The 17,899-nt window shown below is 45.9% G+C and overlaps 9 protein-coding genes across 9 annotated transcripts; 5 read left to right on the top strand and 4 right to left on the bottom strand.

Annotated features, from left to right (window-relative positions):
- Nucleotides 1–879: 879 nt before the first annotated feature.
- On the top strand, nt 880–1,944 carry F4822DRAFT_434218 (alpha/beta-hydrolase; the record flags this gene model as incomplete). Its single annotated transcript, XM_051461970.1, has 2 exons — nt 880–1,016; nt 1,065–1,944. 2 exons carry the CDS (start codon nt 880–882, stop codon nt 1,942–1,944), a joined length of 1,017 nt encoding a protein of 338 aa, XP_051310054.1.
- A 178-nt stretch (nt 1,945–2,122) lies between these two features.
- F4822DRAFT_440387 (cytochrome P450) lies at nt 2,123–4,020 on the bottom strand (the record flags this gene model as incomplete). The annotated part of the gene is made up of 3 exons (XM_051462747.1): nt 2,123–3,219; nt 3,322–3,766; nt 3,867–4,020. The coding sequence occupies 3 exons, from the start codon at nt 4,018–4,020 to the stop codon at nt 2,301–2,303; spliced, it is 1,518 nt and encodes a 505-aa protein (XP_051310053.1). The 3' UTR covers nt 2,123–2,300.
- Nucleotides 4,021–5,035: 1,015 nt separating this feature from the next.
- Nucleotides 5,036–6,585, bottom strand: F4822DRAFT_440385 (putative oxidoreductase; the record flags this gene model as incomplete). Its single annotated transcript, XM_051462746.1, has 3 exons — nt 5,036–5,513; nt 5,567–6,507; nt 6,568–6,585. 3 exons carry the CDS (start codon nt 6,583–6,585, stop codon nt 5,036–5,038), a joined length of 1,437 nt encoding a protein of 478 aa, XP_051310052.1.
- A 450-nt stretch (nt 6,586–7,035) lies between these two features.
- F4822DRAFT_434215 (uncharacterized protein) lies at nt 7,036–9,818 on the bottom strand (the record flags this gene model as incomplete). The annotated part of the gene is made up of 6 exons (XM_051461969.1): nt 7,036–7,529; nt 7,604–8,037; nt 8,137–8,939; nt 9,011–9,249; nt 9,333–9,618; nt 9,681–9,818. 6 exons carry the CDS (start codon nt 9,816–9,818, stop codon nt 7,036–7,038), a joined length of 2,394 nt encoding a protein of 797 aa, XP_051310051.1.
- Nucleotides 9,819–10,587: 769 nt separating this feature from the next.
- Nucleotides 10,588–11,984, top strand: F4822DRAFT_65250 (uncharacterized protein). Its single transcript, XM_051463813.1, has one exon. The coding sequence runs from the start codon at nt 10,734–10,736 to the stop codon at nt 11,769–11,771; it is 1,038 nt and encodes a 345-aa protein (XP_051310050.1). The 5' UTR covers nt 10,588–10,733; the 3' UTR covers nt 11,772–11,984.
- Nucleotides 11,985–13,333, top strand: F4822DRAFT_65251 (uncharacterized protein). The gene is made up of 2 exons (XM_051463814.1): nt 11,985–12,944; nt 13,009–13,333. The coding sequence occupies exons 1-2, from the start codon at nt 12,198–12,200 to the stop codon at nt 13,102–13,104; spliced, it is 843 nt and encodes a 280-aa protein (XP_051310049.1). The 5' UTR covers nt 11,985–12,197; the 3' UTR covers nt 13,105–13,333.
- A 1-nt stretch (nt 13,334) lies between these two features.
- Nucleotides 13,335–14,680, top strand: F4822DRAFT_65252 (uncharacterized protein). Its single transcript, XM_051463815.1, has one exon. The coding sequence runs from the start codon at nt 13,652–13,654 to the stop codon at nt 14,447–14,449; it is 798 nt and encodes a 265-aa protein (XP_051310048.1). The 5' UTR covers nt 13,335–13,651; the 3' UTR covers nt 14,450–14,680.
- Nucleotides 14,681–14,970: 290 nt separating this feature from the next.
- On the top strand, nt 14,971–17,265 carry F4822DRAFT_440383 (heterokaryon incompatibility protein-domain-containing protein; the record flags this gene model as incomplete). The annotated part of the gene is made up of 3 exons (XM_051462745.1): nt 14,971–15,367; nt 15,435–16,463; nt 16,546–17,265. The coding sequence occupies 3 exons, from the start codon at nt 14,971–14,973 to the stop codon at nt 17,112–17,114; spliced, it is 1,995 nt and encodes a 664-aa protein (XP_051310047.1). The 3' UTR covers nt 17,115–17,265.
- Nucleotides 17,266–17,417: 152 nt separating this feature from the next.
- On the bottom strand, nt 17,418–17,852 carry F4822DRAFT_434210 (LSM domain-containing protein; the record flags this gene model as incomplete). The annotated part of the gene is made up of 4 exons (XM_051461968.1): nt 17,418–17,486; nt 17,548–17,622; nt 17,693–17,764; nt 17,823–17,852. 4 exons carry the CDS (start codon nt 17,850–17,852, stop codon nt 17,418–17,420), a joined length of 246 nt encoding a protein of 81 aa, XP_051310046.1.
- Between the last annotated feature and the right edge of the window lie 47 nt (nt 17,853–17,899).

Here is a 17,899-nt window from a genome sequence, read left to right as displayed (position 1 = left end):
ATGGCCACTAAAGATTGCATATAGGAAAAAAGATATCAATTTGAGCTTAAAGATGTTGAAATACGTTTCCTAAAATATCGGCATAATATGAGAATTAATCAAAAACTGTGGTCGACGGTTGAGAGGCTGTAACCTCGATTCCCCGGGTCACCACCCTAGAGGTAGCCGTCGGCTGGGCTTCGATCGAAACACCTAACTATATAGGACAATGCCATGAGCATATCGATATTAGAAGATTATTTCAAAATGAAGTGGAAGAGTTAGTTCAAGAATCCAAGAAAGAGGACATGTTTTTATGCGATGCTATTACCGTGCATTTTTACCCCTGTTCTAGTGGCTTATGTAAGCCACCGAAAACAGGGGTAGTTACCATAGAGAACACCCGATGTTGCAATACGCTATAGCAAATTATAACATCAGCCACCATTCAATTCATTACAAATGAAAATGTCTAGCTTTGCGAAGAAATGCTAGCGATACTGGACTTTCTGTATATGTTCACTGCTTCCGTTATGCCTGTAAGTTAGGGCTTGAGCGGCTTTGACGTGCAAGTACGGAAACCCCCCGCAGGCGACCGGCCGGTTTGGTTAGCTTCACAGAAGAGAAGCGAAGCGAAAAGGGTAAGCCGGTATGTGGCACATGGGACCGGGGTCAGTGCCGCGATTTAGTTGTGGGGCAGCATGTAAGAAACTGTTATATCAGGGCACATCTACCACTATATACCATCTTCTGGTATTAACGATAGAGGATTTAGAAGACATACGCTCTTACCATCGGCTTTACCCGATCTACTCTTGATAAAAGTCTGCGCCGTTAATGCTATCCGTTGCAGTGCAGAGCTTTGGACACAACTCAGTCGATTTCGACACGAATCCGAGAATGGACGTCCCCGCTTTAGTCCCTAACGACCCACGGGTTGAACACAAGTTCCTGTCTGTTGGTAATTTCACTTACCACTATTTGCTAGCAAAACCTGAAGGCGAACGAAAGGATGTTGTCATCCTTATTCATGGATGGTATTCTCCCTGAAGCCCATCAATCGGGCGACCGCTGACTATTAATAGGCCTGATCTTGGAATGGGATGGCGCTATCAAGTTCCCTACCTAGTATCCTTGGGCTTTGAAGTGATCGTCCCCGATATGTTGGGGTACGGGCAAACTTCCGCTCCCGAGTCCCCAGAGGAATATTCAGTAAAGAACGTGATCTCGCATGTCGCTGCTATCATAAGATCACGTTCCGACCAACCAGTTATACTTGGCGGTCATGATTGGGGTGCTGCTATTGTCTGGGCGACAGCAAAGTATTACCCCAAACTCGTCAAAGCAGCCTTCGCCTTTTGTGTCCCATATTACCCTCCACCACCACAGATTATAAGTCATGAGAAACTCGTTGAGCTCTATCCTCTTCTTCGTTACCAACTTACCAACCGAGACGGAGCTGTTGAAGCAGCAATCGGCGATTCGAAAGAAAAACTAAAAGCATTTATAAATGGAATGTTTGAAGGGTTAACCCCAGAGGGCGAGCCGATATTTGAGCCTGAATGTGGCATCCGCGCAGATAGGCTGCCTCGAATTGGTCAATCACCTCTGCTTGACGAAGCAATCATCGATTTCTACGTCCAAGAGCATTCACGTCACGGGCTGAGTTATCCTTGTAACTGGTACCGAAACCAGGAACGGAATAGTATAGATGAGCTCGCGTTTGCTAAGGATCATCCGACCTTCAAATTCAATATTCCTGCCATGATTGTTATGGCAGGGAATGATAGATTTTTACCGCCAAGCCTCGCGGATGGGATGGAAAACTACTTTACCGCCGGCCTTAAAAAAGAGGTTCTAGACTCTGCCCATTTTACCTTGTTCGAGAAACCTCAGGAGTCAAATCGGTGCATTAAAGAATTCCTCGAAAGTGTTCTGGGAGAAGAATTACAGCTACGAGCTTAGGGAGTCGTTAGTAGGGGGCGATGGTACAAAATTCCCTACAGCGTCAGCTGAAATAGCGCGCTCGTGTACTGTAATTTTAGGCCATTTATGGAAACTCTAGGTGGGTACCTAGCTAAAAATTACAGAGCAGAATGCGCTATGCCATAGCGACTTTTAGCGAGTAGCCCCCCATAATCATCTCTTGACAGCGCTTAATTATAGCGTACTCATCCACTATAATCCACTATAACCCACCACAATTTTCGGATGTAGCACGCCATATCGTGGCGAGCATAGCCGCCCAATACATGACACAATGCCACATTTGACGATGATTCGATGGCCTAAGAAGGTAAGGTTTGACTCGTACTCAATGTCTATGAACTGGCGTCCTCAATATCCTCAGCGACTATCTCCATCCCCTGATCGTATCCCGAAAAGGATACGTTCCACACCTTATCGCTTGTGGGACGCATCACCACGCTTATATCGTCGTCTGGCACCGGCAAAGCATTGACCAATGGCGACTTAGTTGTCCCTGGTGTAGTCCATTTACCATCTACAGGAAGAAGGTCAAACCGTAGAACCATAAGGGCGGAAAACATTAGGATCTCGGTAGAGGCGAAATGCCTGCCAGGACATAGAGTTGTCCCGCCCCCAAATCCACGAAAGGCGACCGGGTTGGTACGTTTAGCACCAGGTTGGCGTACGAATCGCAAATGGTTGAATTCGTGTACGCTATCACCCCAGATAGAATGGTCTGTGTGTTGTACCATCGCTGGCATCATGATAGTGCTCCCCTTTTTGAGGAGATACTTACCACCTAGGAGATGGTCCTCCATAGCTATGCGGGTGGCAGAACTGGATGATTTAACGCGCATCATTTCTTTAAACGTCGAGAGTAGGATGGGGCAAGAGCTCTTCACGTAGCTCAAGTCAATTGTATAGATGTCCCCATCCTCGCGTACGCCTTTGTATAGCTCAGCCTTTATATCTTTCAGAATGGTCGGGTTTGAGAAAATGTAGTATATCATCCAAAAAGCTCCCGGAAGAGTATTGGAGAGGATGCCCTGACTACCGCCTATCTCAATCCTTGCCGTTTCTGTCAATGTGATACCGAAATCGTTATTTATCTTGACGCGAGTCTTGATAAGTTCAGAACCTTGCTCATAAGAGCCTCGTTCAAAGTATTGATTCCATACTCCCACCATGTACTCGCGAGCTTTATAGCCCTCCCTGGCAAATATTTGCGATGGAAGATTTAGAACGAACGTCATTATGCTCGGCTCAAATGTGCTGTTGTGGAAGTAATTCGTCAGTATTGTATTTACCTATTATCGGAGAGGCGGAAAGGAATGAAGTGATTGTATGATCAAGGATCCTACTATAACTACTTACTACCAGGCCTTTTCCATGGTGGGATCACGAAACGGGTTTTTAGGCCCGTAGACACCTTCTGTGGTTGCTAGCAGAAGCTCGTGACGAACCCATTCGTACAGTTTGATGACTTTAGTTCCCTCCTTTGCCCATCTGTCCAAAGACTTGGAAATAACTTGAATTGACCTCCTGTTCATGGCATCAAGGGCAGCGCCAGCGCTCAGAGAGGAATGAACATACTTGGGAAAGCTCATTAAGTAGCTCCCGTCTATATTCACGTCATGGCCTATAATGTCATTAGTAGCCTTGTTGACTCCGATTACACTGGCGGCTATATTTGCTTCTATAGCAGGGAAAGAGAGCGCTCGAAATTGGCTCTGAACTGAGGTAATCAGAGAAGTTGAATTGATGACATATATGCGCGATCCGGGCATTCGGAGCGTATATATTGGTAGGTTGTATTTATCTCTAGAAGTGAATAAGGTTAATTCAATCACCGCTCATTATGTCGATTGAATACTCATGTTTCGGAATAGCTTGCCTCATTATTCGGTGAAAGTGAACACCGTTTGATATCATCTTCCACATGGGCGTGAGAAAAGGGATGGTATTTCCGATTGACGGTGGCTCCCTTGCGTCCTGGGTAAAATGAAGGAGAGAAAGGAGGAAAATGTAGGTTACAGCAACCCCCCCTACTATGAGGACGAGAATTGAAGGCATGTCGAATGGTTTGGCTGAATGGGCTTAAAGGAGATGACGGTTATTAGCAAAGCAGAAGATGATAGTTGTAAGGTTGAGGATAAGGATGATGAGTCTCAACGAGATGTGTTGGAATATCTGGTGGCTGGTAAACCCCTTAGGGGCACAGCACTTTAATCAGCGTTTTTACCAGTAATCAACAAACCTATTTTCTAAAGAAATAGGTAGGAAAATACAACAAGATATAATACCAAGAAACACCTGTTAGTACGGTACATATATTACGATAGAAACTTCTGCTTTTAAGAAGTAGTCAGCTAATCTTGCCTCTTTAGTTAATTAAAGCGCTGTGCCCCTACTAGGTAAGGGCACAGGTGAACTCTGGTGGAACCTATGCTAGTGATAATATGGGACAGCAACTAATCCTGATTTATTGTCAATTTCAAATGTTGGTTATTTCGATACTACTCCCTTTATGTATACCTAACATGTAGGTACTGCCCCTTACCTACATGGTAGGTAGTATGACAGCACCCTAGACCAAATCAGTCAGGTCTAGCTATACCCCTTTTAAGATTTCGTGCGCTCAAACTCGTACTTGATCATCGCATTTACCTTCTGAGCTCTATATAAATGCATCTCCAACAGCATCTAAAGGGACTAAGATAGCGCCCAAAAACGCGGAAAAGGAACTATAATAGAATAATTTCTAAAAATCTAGGTGATTCTCGGGAGTAGTAGCGAAAGGTACTACGGGTATTGCGCCGCACAATGTTGTAGCGGATTTAGCCAGTATCATTATAAGGAAGTTTCCGCTAAACCCCCGTTAGATTACAGCGCTTAGCAACGCTATAAGCAGGCAGAGTTACCGCATTTAGCGGTTACCTAGATACTAGACCCCTATTAAGCCTACTAATGTCTTCTCCTACCCCGCTATTTCTAGCGACCTAGCCACTATACCTTACCTAGGGAAACGAACGCTATAATCCAGCGATATCCAGCTGTGTAATAGGTGTTGAATAGGTACCTAGGTACGCTAAGAAGGAATCTTGAATCCGCCGGGAATGAGATGTGTGAATACCCCCTTTGGATCTACCCTAGCCCTTAATTCTCGCAATTGCTTCACACTCTCTTCTCCATAACTAGCAATCGGATCTTGCCAATGGGTTGCGTAGTTGAGATATATAAAGGGGTCATATGCGCCAAGATTTCGAGCTGCTTCTTCAATAGAGGCTATGAGTGCGCGGGTCGCTGCGTAAACATGTTCATCGTCGGCTTCATCTTCCCACGCGTTCGTGAAAAGACATACAATACGCGTACCCTTGCGGTCGGAGGGTCCCATCGCATTGGACGATGAACCGTGTTGATGTATGCCTGGTGGTAAGGGTTCCAACGACAGGGACCACGTTAGCCCCTTGATGTCTTTCACGCCATCTAAGCTACTTTTCCAAGCGTCAAATGCAGCGTGGAGCATAGCTTCAGTGGGAACTAGGGTCGTCGTCGCGAACATGTAACTATCCGTTGTTAGTTATTTATATGACAGCGATGCGTTGTGATAAATACTCACCGAGCTATTCCTGGGGGTATAAGTTTCGCTGCTTGTTTCGCGAGTGCCTCCATGCTGAGGGTCGACGTTGTTTTGAAGATAGATGGCAGGCTAAGAAGTTCCCGATAGCATGGTGGTTCCTCCACCGGCTTGGTGTAAACGAGCTCACTGTTGATTACGGTGATACCCTTGGGCTGTGAATATCCAAATGCACAGATAAACGAAGAATTCTCATCGTAATTCTCCGCAGCAACAATCTTGGCGAAGATCTTGATGTGGTCGTCTATAGTCGAAAGGGGACTATAGATACGACCATGCCATAGGAGACCCTGATCAAACGTCTTTAGGTCAACACGAGTGACGATGCCGAGATTATTCGCTCCCCCCTTAAGACCACGAAAGAGATCTGGATTTTCCTTCTCAATAGCTTCTACGATTGAGCCGTCTGCTAGGACTACTTCAAAAGCAGTTGCCGTATCACAAGTCCATCCACATCGAGGTCCTAAATGAGAGATTCCACCTCCTAAAACCAACCCTCCGATGCCGACGCCGCCAACTCGACCTCCAGCGACGCTGAGTCCTAAAGGATCAAGTTTAGCATACACAGCATCCCATGTTGCACCCACACCGATAGATACGATTGACTTGTCGGAGCTGAGATGGATGGATTCGAGACGGCTTAAGTCGATCGTCACCCCACCCGATGAGTTAGACGAACCAGGAACCCATAGATGACCCCTTGACCGAATTGCGACCTTGATTGAGCTGTCTCGGATGTCGATGTTGGTAGTTAGCCACTGGATCACAGTTGAGACGTCGCCGGTTGTCTGCGGCGAGACGAAACATAGGGGCTTAATATCGGATGCTTGGAGAGCGAAGTACGATGATAGAGTCGCATCGTAAGCAGCGCTTCCGGGAATAGATACCTTATCGGCACCTAGTAGAGTAGCCAATGCATCGCACTACTATATATTAAATCGATGTCGTCCGATCATCAGTATGAGGATGCGCGCAATGCTTACTGGGTTGGTGCTCGCCATCATATCTAAGGCTACCTATACAGAATATAATGGGTTATCCTCGCGGCCGTTATTCTTGAAACGGGCCGTCATTGAAACAGTCTAGAGAGTATATAACTCTTTATAAGCACCCCGTGCTGCGCCGCATTTCATAGCCTATAGAACTAGACTATCTTCCGATCGTGCCGTGGGAAGCCTGTTGATCATTGGGTAGATGCGAATACGATATCGAAGTGGGCCATGAAGGCAAATGGCATCAAGAAGACTCATTTTGAATCATTCAGAATAGTTCTAAAAGAATTCTTCGTTGAAATTCATAGGTGAGATGTCAGATCGAAGACGATGGTATCTAGAGTGAAAAAGCGAACGTTATATTCTCAAACCAAGATCATAAAAATATACAATTGGATATTAAACCGCAAGACTTCCACCCCACCAACCCCCTTTAACACACCAAGTGTCGCCTACCGCCTAAGATATCTCAGTCGCGGTTGTTGAAGAGAATATTACTACCGACTCAAATACCGAAGTATCGCTTGTCTGAGGAGACGGTGAAGGTGATATAACTATTGAAATAGTAGTAGGTACAGAAGAAATCGATGTAGGAGATGGTGTAACCGTCAAAATGGTTGATGAAGAAGCACGAGATGGCTCTGTTGATGTAATTTGACTTGTTTGGGCGGCGGTGGACGTGCTGGCTATTGACGTTGTTGAATCTGTGGGTTGTTGGGAAGGGGTTGCCGTTTTGGACGTTGCGGTTGCGCTACTACTACTAACGCCGCCGCTTCCTGACACAGGGCATGATCCGTCGCGCTTTTGATTTGGTGCATTACCTCCTTGACAACTAGAAGCAACCCAGTCCTTTTGATATGGAGAGGATTCTAACCACACACGGTATGCTGCGTGCTTGGGGTTGAAAGGTAAGAACTGATCTGTTAATTGGTTCGAATCGTACTGAACGACAACTATTATCATGTTAGCAGCTGATTTGGATCGTGTAGAACTTACCGACGGCAGAGTTCCCCTTAGGATCGCTTACCTTTGCCTCTTGCAGAAGTATCCGCAAGAGAATCAACCTCATCTCTGTCAGTTGGCTTGATATAGCCTCTCTTAGTGATTGGTACACCCTCGAAAGGTGTCCCAGCACCAAACAGCGTGGTCAACAAAGTATCAATCCTTGTGTACTCCCAATTCGGTGCGCCATCCTTCTCATCGCAGACCTTATTTCCGCTCGCATCTGTTGTGTAGGTGCAAGGACCTGAGACGTATATTTGTACGCTCTGAGAGTCCTTGTTGAGGTCACCGTTCTCAACGGCAAGGTCCGCGGGTCTCTCATAGTTGCTGTTGCCATCCTTTACTGCGGCATCCAACTGATCCCTATCCGTCTTTCGTCCATCATCGGGCATGAATCCTGTCTCCATAAAATGAGAAATCCATGCACCTTTCTCAGAGATAACGATGATCGAAGTACATCTGGCATATTGTAAGCGGAATCCTTTCATCGGTAGACCGATAAGTGGACGAAATGCTACTTCCCTAGAAGATTAGTGAATAAATGGAGAGAGAGCTTACCCGGTGACTCCGGCAACGTATTTGACAAATGCCTTGTTCAAAAACTGGTAGTACTTAGAAACAGCGATACCCTTATTCCATGCCAGCCCTTCGGCACCAGAACTTGACAAGGTGCTTATGATGTATTGATCGATATTGCTAATCTTCCCAGTAGGCTTCAGATTTCGCTTCCCCAGGTTTTGAGAATTTGCGATTGGTTCAGGGGTGCTTGTAGGATCAGCTGCCCTTTTAGAAGCTGCGCAACCTCCTGCAGCACAACTGAAATCACATACCCACCCAGTTCCCGATGAAGTGGTAGCAGTAGAGGTAGTAGTTGTCGCAGTAGTCCCTTTAACAGAACATCCTGTGATAGTTGCGCACACCGTCGTGGTGATAGTCTTCACATCTGAGGTTTTAGTTGTGCTGTCTGTGTACCACGAGGTTGAGAGCGTGATCGTCTTAATACAACTTGCAGCTGACGTAGTAGAACATTCGCTCGAGGTCGAAGATGTTTTAGAATCAGTAGACTTATCGCTACTAGTTGGTTTCTTGGTAGAAGTTGGATCATCATTTTGGCCTTTCTCCAGTTCATTTCCAATGTCCTGAAGTGTATCTGTTAAAGTCTCAACGGTGGCTATAACGGGATCAACAACATTGACCGCGTCTACCAAGTTTCCGACAACCTTGCTTGCGCAACTTATGAGTTTAGCAGGTGTAGTTAATAAGTCCTTAATACCTGAAATCAAACTTCCGCTGCCGCTCGTTTTGGAACATTCTTCGGGAGGGTCCGATTTATCGGGCAAGTTGTTGTAAAGCGACTCAACCTAGGTGCGATATTAGCATAAAACAACTCACGCAGGTGAAATTGGAGATCGAGTTCGCTATATGGACGCACCTGATTCTTAGTGCTGGATACATCCTTGATATACTGCTGCTTAGTTTTATCATCCAGGAGGTTCCCTCTATTTTTCCAAACTGCAACGAACACGGGTGCAATAGCAACTGCGCTAGATGTTTCAGCTGCGCCAGTGATGGTCGCGGTTGGAGCAGAGTAGACTGGGAAACTTGTAACTGGTGTGAGTGAGAATTGTTCACTACTAGACTGTGATGTTGTCGTTTGGCTAGTTGTGCCACCTAATAAGTATGAATATTTAGCATGTTATCATAGTCATGAGCAGAAATTAATCATCAAGATGGATTAAACATAAAATACTCACTACTAGTTGGTATTGTTGTACTAGATGAAGTAGTTGACGAAGATAGCGTAGTAGAGAGTGAAGAAGCAGTAGAACTCGAGGATGTGGATGACGTGGATGATGTTGTGGAGCTTAAAGTATTTAACGAACTCGAGGAGCTTGCAGAAGAGCTCAGAGTACTCGAAGAACCCGAAGAGGTCGAAGAGGTCGAAGGGGTTGAAGTAGCCGAAGAACTTGGTGACGAACTCTTAGACGAGCTCTTAGACGACGGGATGCCTGAGATCCAGGATGTTGAAGATGTGACGATCTTTCACAGGACGAGTAGTTAGTTCATAGCGTGGACGCTCCAAATCAATAGAGTAAACTCACTGTTTCAGAACTGCTTGTATTCCAACCACGGTGTTGTAGATTCAATTTACCATGTGAAAGTAAATCCCGTTGTCTTGGTACTGATGCCTCGATCATACAAAGCACCAAGAATAACACTATATACTTAAATTTAGCCATGTTCAACACGATCAAGCTGTTTAAATTGGGGTTGATAATGAGAATAGAGCAAGAGCTTGCAAGCACTTGATATGACCCATATTGAAACTAAATTTCATCAACAGCAGTTCACACACACATATATATTCAAATATGCATATTTTGTCATACCAATACCTCCGTACGTAAATACGTAGGGAATAGTGATAGCTACATGTTAGTAAGGAAGTTCGGTCTAGAAGAGGAATATCCCTTAATCTCGCTGTTTCTACATTGCTGGCCGGGAAGGAATCCGTTCAGGTGTGGAAGTGGTCATTCCAGGTACTCAATTGCACTTTTCTGCTTGGAATATCCAGCCGAACCTATCCTGCTTCGCGCAAAATCAACTTACGATCATAAGATAAGACCTGAGAGAGGCGCAATGGCTTAGAAATGACGTATGGTTAATTAAAGAAGGCATTTTCATGTTTGATGTAGAAAATGGTAGATAACCGGTGATAGTATGCGACCGTAGAGTCGTACAGCTCGTATAGTGCATTGATGCCCCCTAAAGTGCCCCTTAAAGGTGCTGAAAGGATTGAACTCAGCGCGGTCAGCTCTACCAAGTCAGGCAACCATCGGCAAGCCACAAATCCTTCGATCATTATAATCTTCAATCTGAAACCAACAATTTAATGGATCATATATTTAGAAAGAATTTGTAAGGTGATATATGATGGAATTAGTCGCCGTTCATACTAAGATTCGGATATGAAGTGGAATTAGTTGTAACTGTGAAGCTCTGTTCAAAATCATGCTGGGCAGTAAAGTAGCCTATATAGTAGCTCGTACAGCACATTCCGCTGCTTAAATCCGGCCTAAGATGACCTACAGCCCACTAGTGACGCCACCACAGACATCCGCTACGTCTCGGCTCGGTCTTCTATCGCTCCCTAGATGTCCGAAAAATCACGCCCCAGCATTCAACCAGCAAAGCTAGACAATTCAGATACGATGGGCGGCGGCGGGCGAGAAGGCGAAGCTACGGAAAATAAAGAAGCCCTTTCGTCTAATGTAACTTGGACTCCAGAACATAATGCGTACACGCTTTGGGAATCAGCAATCAAGAACGACTCTATCTCCGACCTCAAAGAATCCCTAACTCTCGCACGTACCTTTCTCCTCCAATTCGACACCGAGTACATTCCATTTCGCGACGAAGTATTTCAAGATGTTCTCAGCCATGGCTCAATAAAATTAATTACATATATGCTGGACCATGAAGGAGTTCTTATCACCACGGTGAGCCCCGTGTCAATTTTTCAATTGGCAACGAAGCCCCTCATCGAGGCGCTTGTCACCCGCGGATGGGACATCAACACACAGAATGGCCCGGCCTTCAATGGAACGCGTTTGATTGACTATTTCATACGGGCGAGATACGATAAGGAAGATCTAGCGCGTTGGATAGTTGAGGAGAAGGGCGCGAGAGTCGACCATGATCGATCCCATCCTAGCGACATTCTAGGGACGGACCCCCCTCCGATATTGGAGGCTTGTGCGGCGTATGGCACGGTTCATGTGTTCAAATTTCTTGAAGAGCACGGTGCGAAGCCCAGTCGACGAATGCTACATGTCGCCGTTGAAACGGCTGCTAGTCGAGGCGCTGATCCCGAGAGAGATGACCCCGCAGATGATGCCGGAGCAAAATGGAGGAACATAAGCGCCGAGATGTTACGTTTCTTAGTCGATGAGCGCGGGCTAGATGTCAATGCCATGGATACCGATATTCCTCATCGCAACCCGACAAATACATACTGGGGTACCCCACTATGTTACGCGGCGCGTTATCAAGAAGGGGCTATTGTTGTCAAATGGCTGATTAAGAAGGGTGCGGACCCTGCTATCAAAGATCCCAACTCTGGCATGGATGCTTTAGCATGTGCTAGACAAGCTAAATGCGACGAAGTTGTCGCTTTACTCAAAGACTTATAACGAACAGAGAGGCTGCGTATATCTCAGGATAATCCAAGACCCACTGCGATATACAGAAACCCCCTTTTCGTACTGAGCACCCTTCTGCAGCAGCCGTTACAAGTACAATATCGTTCCGTCACGCATTTTTGGAAGGGAAAGAGTTGCCTCTTCGTCTGTTAGGCATGTACCAAGGCTAGCTCGGAATATGTTCTCGTTGGGGATTCATATCTTGATAAAATTATGGATAGAGGATTCGTTGAAGCCGCATTGAAAAAGGGGGGTATGCCAAGACAAGTAACTCTCATTTAGTCGAAGATTACCTAGCTGGGTACATATTTGGAAGGGTATATTTGTATATTTCCGTTTTCCAAATATCTACCTGGGTTGGTAAGGGGTCTATGTTCAATCCTGATCATGTCTCTTGAACTTCCATAGACAAACCAAATGGCTTCCTCAAGCGCTCAAATTCCTCCAGACCCTCGACTTGATGGGAAAATCGCGCGATACGATCGTGATGAAATTATCTCACAATTGGAATCATTTTATAAATTTCTACCCCATATCCCCACCTTAGCCGTCCAACGAGCCCCGCCTGGAGGTTGGCCATCTATCACCGCCGAAATCCTTGAGCAGCATGGCATTCATAAGACTCCAGAAGCTATAAATTTACTACGCCATCTCCCATACATATCGATGGAGAATGGCACACGCCCATATTTTGTACCAGATGGATTTGTCTGCGATTATCGGTTATTCGCTACTGAGGATCTCACAAAATACAACAAACACAACTGGATGAGTCTTGTCAAGCGAGGTGATGGCGGAACTTTTGATGGGAAAGATGAGAAATGGCCCCCATGGGTGATACAACTTTCAGCCGGAACCGATCGTGAGGGTCAATGTTTTATGCTGGATACGACAGACGGGACGGTGACGAAGTATACCGTCATACACTTTCTATTCAAACCCACATACGACAAAGACGATCCACGAAGCTGGCGCGATCGTATGTGTGACGATGAAACGAGGGTATTGAGTGATCAAATTGAGAGATGGAAGAACTACTATCTCAACCTAGAACTCTGTGCGTTGCCGCCCACAGTTAGATTTATTGGGTCTGTAGAGGATCCAATGATATTCATACGAAGACCGGGAGACCAACCTGGCGATCCTCATTGGGAAGAAACAGAGGTATGGCTCATCGACTTATTCCACCGGATACATTCGGCACTGACTGACAACTTCGCAAATGTAGGGTCTAAGAAAGATTTATACCGAATATGGATGGCCTGATAACTACGACAAGGAGAGATGCTGTGAAGCAATGGTGAAATGGTGGCAGAGCCAGTAGACATTTGTGGTACTTTATTGCCTTAAATACCTTACCTAGGTAACATCGTGACAACAAAACGCGTCACATATCATCTCATTTGAGAACCGTTTGCGCAAGATGAAAATGCCCCATAGGTTTTCATGTAGCAATGACCATGAGGCCCGACCCATATGTTCGGTACCTAATCATACCTTCAGAACCAATCATCCCAACATATACGTCACTGAATAATCCGTATCAATCAATTATATGAATATTCATAAAATAGCTGTGACTGTGATACATAGCACGTATCAGGATGTATCAGGAAATGTCGGTCAACAAATACAACACGAATTCCACCCTCATTCTCCACAATACATCCCTGACAACCTCCCAAATATGCGGGGGATTAACAGATTGGCGGATTGGCAGCAAGGAGACCACCTCATCATTTCAATCTTGTAGCCTATTAAAGAAAAATAATCTTTAAGAATCGATCAGCTACCGCCTTATTTAGCAAGCCACGACGCGTTCTCAATCCCTGATACTATTTCTCGCCATTAAGTCAAGATAACCCGCGATCATGGCGACCTACAACAATGACGACGATACCGCGGGTGTTCCCCAAGCACCCGGTGTTGAACACACCGAGTTGCTCTCATTCCTACAATACTTCGAAACCCTTTTCTTAATCGACGACTCCACGCATATGAAACGTCAGTGGAGCGATGTATCGGCTCTGATCCAGGCCGTTGCCCCGGTATGTCTCAAATACGACGAAAACGGCATCGATATCTATTTCATCAACCACCGGCCCATGCTCTACTTCCCCGGTATGTCCGTCCGAAAGTCCGGGTATAACCATATCGGCAAGGTCCACAGCGATACCGGGAAGCGGGACAGCGCGCAGGGAATCTTCCGAGGCGTTAAGCCCGGCGGAAAATGTAACCTCGGTTATCGATTGGGCAAGTTATTGTCTTGGTACATCGAGCAGCTGAAGTTAGATCCTCAGCGTGCTCCTCTCAATGTTATCGTCATTACGGCCGGGATATCAGATGACGACTTTGCTGCGCCTCTGTTGGAGGCGGCTAAGGAACTCGACGCCATGAGGGCGCCGGCGCATCAATTGGGCGTCATGTTGTTCCAGTTAGGCGATGACGAGGAGGCGCGCAAGAAATTCGAGCATGCCGATGATGAGATGTGGAAGAAGGCTCGGACGCGCGATATCGTCGATACGGTGGCTTGGAGGGGTTGGCCTGCAGGTTTCGGCTCGGACGATATGGTCAAGGCAGTTTTGGGAGCTGTGTCGAAGAAGATGGATGGAGCTAAGTCGGCTCTGGCTGGAACAGTACCGCCGGAGCGTCGTGAAACAACAATTTGATGTGCCTTGATATTGGGCGTATTGTCAGCGGATGGGTCACGTAGTGACGATAAAAATGTGTCTCCAATGTATTAGTGCGAAAAGAGGCAGTGCAGGTAGTATGCCCTTGTGCGACCACACGAAGTCGGCTCAAGTTGACCCTTCGTAGTGTGTCGCTAGGCAGCGTACAAATATTACTGGTTATCTTCTACATTATCCACCCATGCATAGCAACGGTGCTATACACAGAACAATTAATTCAGAAAGAAAGTGTTCCCATTCCAAAGGCTTAGCCGACAGATTCGGTGAGGCAAGGAAATGTTAGGTGGCATGCCGTAGGTAGGTTATGCCTCCATAATTTGGAAAACTGCTCTACCTAGGTACCTAGGTACTTGGGTAGGTATCTAAGGTGTATTAAGAGGCCGATGGCCTCTTCAAAATAGAGACCAGGCTCTCGATTACTGCGCCCATAACATCAATTTCGATTATGAATACAATTCCAACGTAGTGATATTACGTATCTTGTGGGTTGGCTACGAACCATGGATTCCTTGTACGACAAGCTGCAACTCAACGGCCCGGGAAAACAAACTCGATTCCTTCGAATACTCCAGGGCGGACCTGACGATGAAATCAGCACCGAGCTATACGTAGGATCTCTAGAAGAAGAGATTCCCGATTTCAAAGCGATCCCCTATGCTTGGGAGTCAGAGGGTATCACCCCCAAGACAATCAACATAAACGCTGTTTATGTTAGGGTTCCAGATAACATCCATACAATCCTTCAGAAGATTAGGTCCAACTTCTGCACAGCGTCGCCTACCGATATATGGATCGACAGTATCTGTATCAATCAAAAGTCTATACCTGAAAAAAACCTGCAAGTCCCTTTGATGGGGGATATATACTCCAAAGCCTCCCGCGTTATCGTATGGCTTGGTGATCGCAATAATGAAGAATCGTGATAAATGGACAGAAGGGTTGAAAAAGATTGATGAACTAGAAGAGAATACTGAAGAGTCGGCAGATGACTTCCACTTAACTAATCTACGACTGCTGATTAAGAATATATCTATGCCAATGGGTCCATTCATCAACGGTCTTTCTAAAACCATGCAGAGTAAATGGTTTCAGCGAACATGGACGTTGCAAGAAGTTTCATTGCCTTCAAGGGACCCATTGGTGATGCGCGGCAACGCGCTTATAGACTGGGACTATCTTATGAGATCGTGCCATAACCTTAAGGCTTTATTGATGAAACCTATTCTATCGCCGTCGTTTGAAGTCCCCGAAGAGCTCTTAGGCCTAGAGGAAAATCTCAAAGACCTACACGATATTTACCATCAATACAGCACGGAGGTCGCCGAGGAGACTCGGAAAGCATATCAACTTGGTAAATGCCCAAAGTGTGGCATGGGAGACTTGAAACAGCATATCTTTCTCGCGCGCGGCCAAAGGGCTACCGATAGACGTGATAGGGTATGGGGTCTATTGGGACTAGCCGATAATGAGGCGCGCCGGAGTCTCCCGGTCGACTACGAAAGGGGAGAGATAGATGTCTTCATAGACGTCTTTAAGTATTTTACGGGAGGCGAAGCAGGATTCCAGATTTTATCGCGAGCTGCGGGTCTAAAATGCATTCCAAACTGGCCAACCTGGCTTGTATATCCTGATATACACCAACGCTGCGAAACGCTAGTCCGAGGACACTATGAGCGTTGTAGGAGATACAAGGCATCTCTCGGTTTAGTAGCAAGATATGAGCTTATTGGCCTCAATCAAAGCCTCGTTATATACGGCATACTAGTGAGCGAAGTTGCCGAGCTAATGGAGACATTAAAAACACACTACTTGCCGCGGCTAGCTCTCAGTGAAATTGATTATGGTTCGATCTTTAATTTTTTCGCCCCGACTTGTGTGCCGGACTTTTACAATCCAAAAATTCTCAACCCGGCAGAGTGGGAAGACAAGGTCAACGTATACGTGGGTGGTCCAGATTCAACTTCGCCTAACCGTTACGCTTATTTGGACTGGCGTTTGATTGGCGGAACAGATTCCAACACACAACCTTGCGATTCACAAATAGGAATGATAAATTATTGGAAATACGAACACAGACAACAAACACTGTAGCGAGGCTTTAGCGCGAGTCATTGTCGGGGATCATATATCCTTAGATCAAGACGACACCGAACATCTTCCGGTATCTAGCGAATTCATCAGCACTATCCTTACAATGGGTTATGGATTGCATAGAACGCGTCAAAAACATCCCCGTGTTACTGACGAGACTAAGAGTGCCACCGATGGCGAGGCTGACAAGGGTTCTGATTGTGAGCCTGGAAGCGATCCTGAGGTGCCTGATTACTCGGGATTGAGAAGAGATCTCGGCTTTAGATTCAAACTCAAGAGATCGATATCACGAACAATGACGCATCGCCTTGCCTTCAAAACCTCCGGCGGATTCATTGGATTCGGCCCGGACGACATGGAACCCGGAGACAAGGTTGTGTTGATTGCTGGCGCAGACGTTCCGTTCATTTTACGCCGGCGGGGCGACCACTTTGCCATGGTTGGAGAGTGCTACGTACAAGGGCTGATGCATGGGGAACTTTTCCAGCAGTATCCAGAATTTGAGAGCGGAAAGCCTTTCCAGATGACTCTTGATCGGTTCGTAGTGTATTAATAGTAACCTCTGTTAGTAGTCACATATACGAAGTACCAAGAAACAACGCCCATATTGTGAAAATTAATCCATTGTGACAAGAGCCTGCGCTTCTTTAGAAGCAGGTCATCTCTTTAGGCAGATATAACTGCCAAAACTGGTTCTTTTCGCAAGAGATACCCCTGGCAGAGTTTTTGCCACCTTGAGAACGCCGTTCATAAATTCTGAGTTCCCAATACAAATAATCACATTTCTGCTTAGGTCTCACGCGGGTATCGACTGAAATTTCGCTTGTATGTTCGTGTATTCCGTGGTATTGCGCATTCATTTGTCGCGATCTCCACCTATTCTCTCGAGTGCTTCTAGCATGACCACAGAGTTTCCTCGGATGACCTGATTCCCATTTGTTAGCCCGAATCGATCTCGAAATATTGGTTATTCGTCGAATACGTACAACCATGCCAAGCTTGACCTTTTCACCTCCATCCTTCTCCTCTACGGCATCATCTAGAACGATATTTAAGAAAACCTGGTCAGAAAGTTAGTTCATACGTGCTGGAGAACGTATAGGGTCGGTGTGAAGATTGTCTATCGCTTACATCGTAACCGCGAAGAATGCCTAGAACCTTTCGACTTCCGTTTAATTGAACAAATAGTCGCTTGTCGAGGTACTATATAACAATGTTAGCATGTCTGCCGTCGCAAATTGAATTTATATTGAAGAAATACCTTCTTCAATTCTGGTTGTGCGGGCGCCATCTTGATATGATTTGTGGTGGACAGGCCGTAGATGGGATTTGTAGGAG

Source organism: Hypoxylon trugodes (genome assembly GCF_022578975.1).
Source record: "Hypoxylon trugodes strain CBS 135444 unplaced genomic scaffold F4822scaffold_10, whole genome shotgun sequence".
In the NCBI taxonomy this organism is placed as follows: domain Eukaryota; kingdom Fungi; phylum Ascomycota; class Sordariomycetes; order Xylariales; family Hypoxylaceae; genus Hypoxylon; species Hypoxylon trugodes.
Note: the sequence above shows the minus strand (reverse complement) of the source record. Positions and strands in the feature narration are given on the sequence as shown.

Coding starts and splice junctions, on each gene's coding strand:
- F4822DRAFT_65250 (XM_051463813.1), top strand. CDS start 10,734: ATGTCCGAAAAATCACGCCCCAGCATTCAACCAGCAAAGCTAGACAAT.
- F4822DRAFT_65252 (XM_051463815.1), top strand. CDS start 13,652: ATGGCGACCTACAACAATGACGACGATACCGCGGGTGTTCCCCAAGCA.
- F4822DRAFT_65251 (XM_051463814.1), top strand. CDS start 12,198: ATGGCTTCCTCAAGCGCTCAAATTCCTCCAGACCCTCGACTTGATGGG. Junction 12,945..13,008: donor CTCATTGGGAAGAAACAGAG/GTATGGCTCATC, acceptor TCGCAAATGTAG/GGTCTAAGAAAGATTTATAC.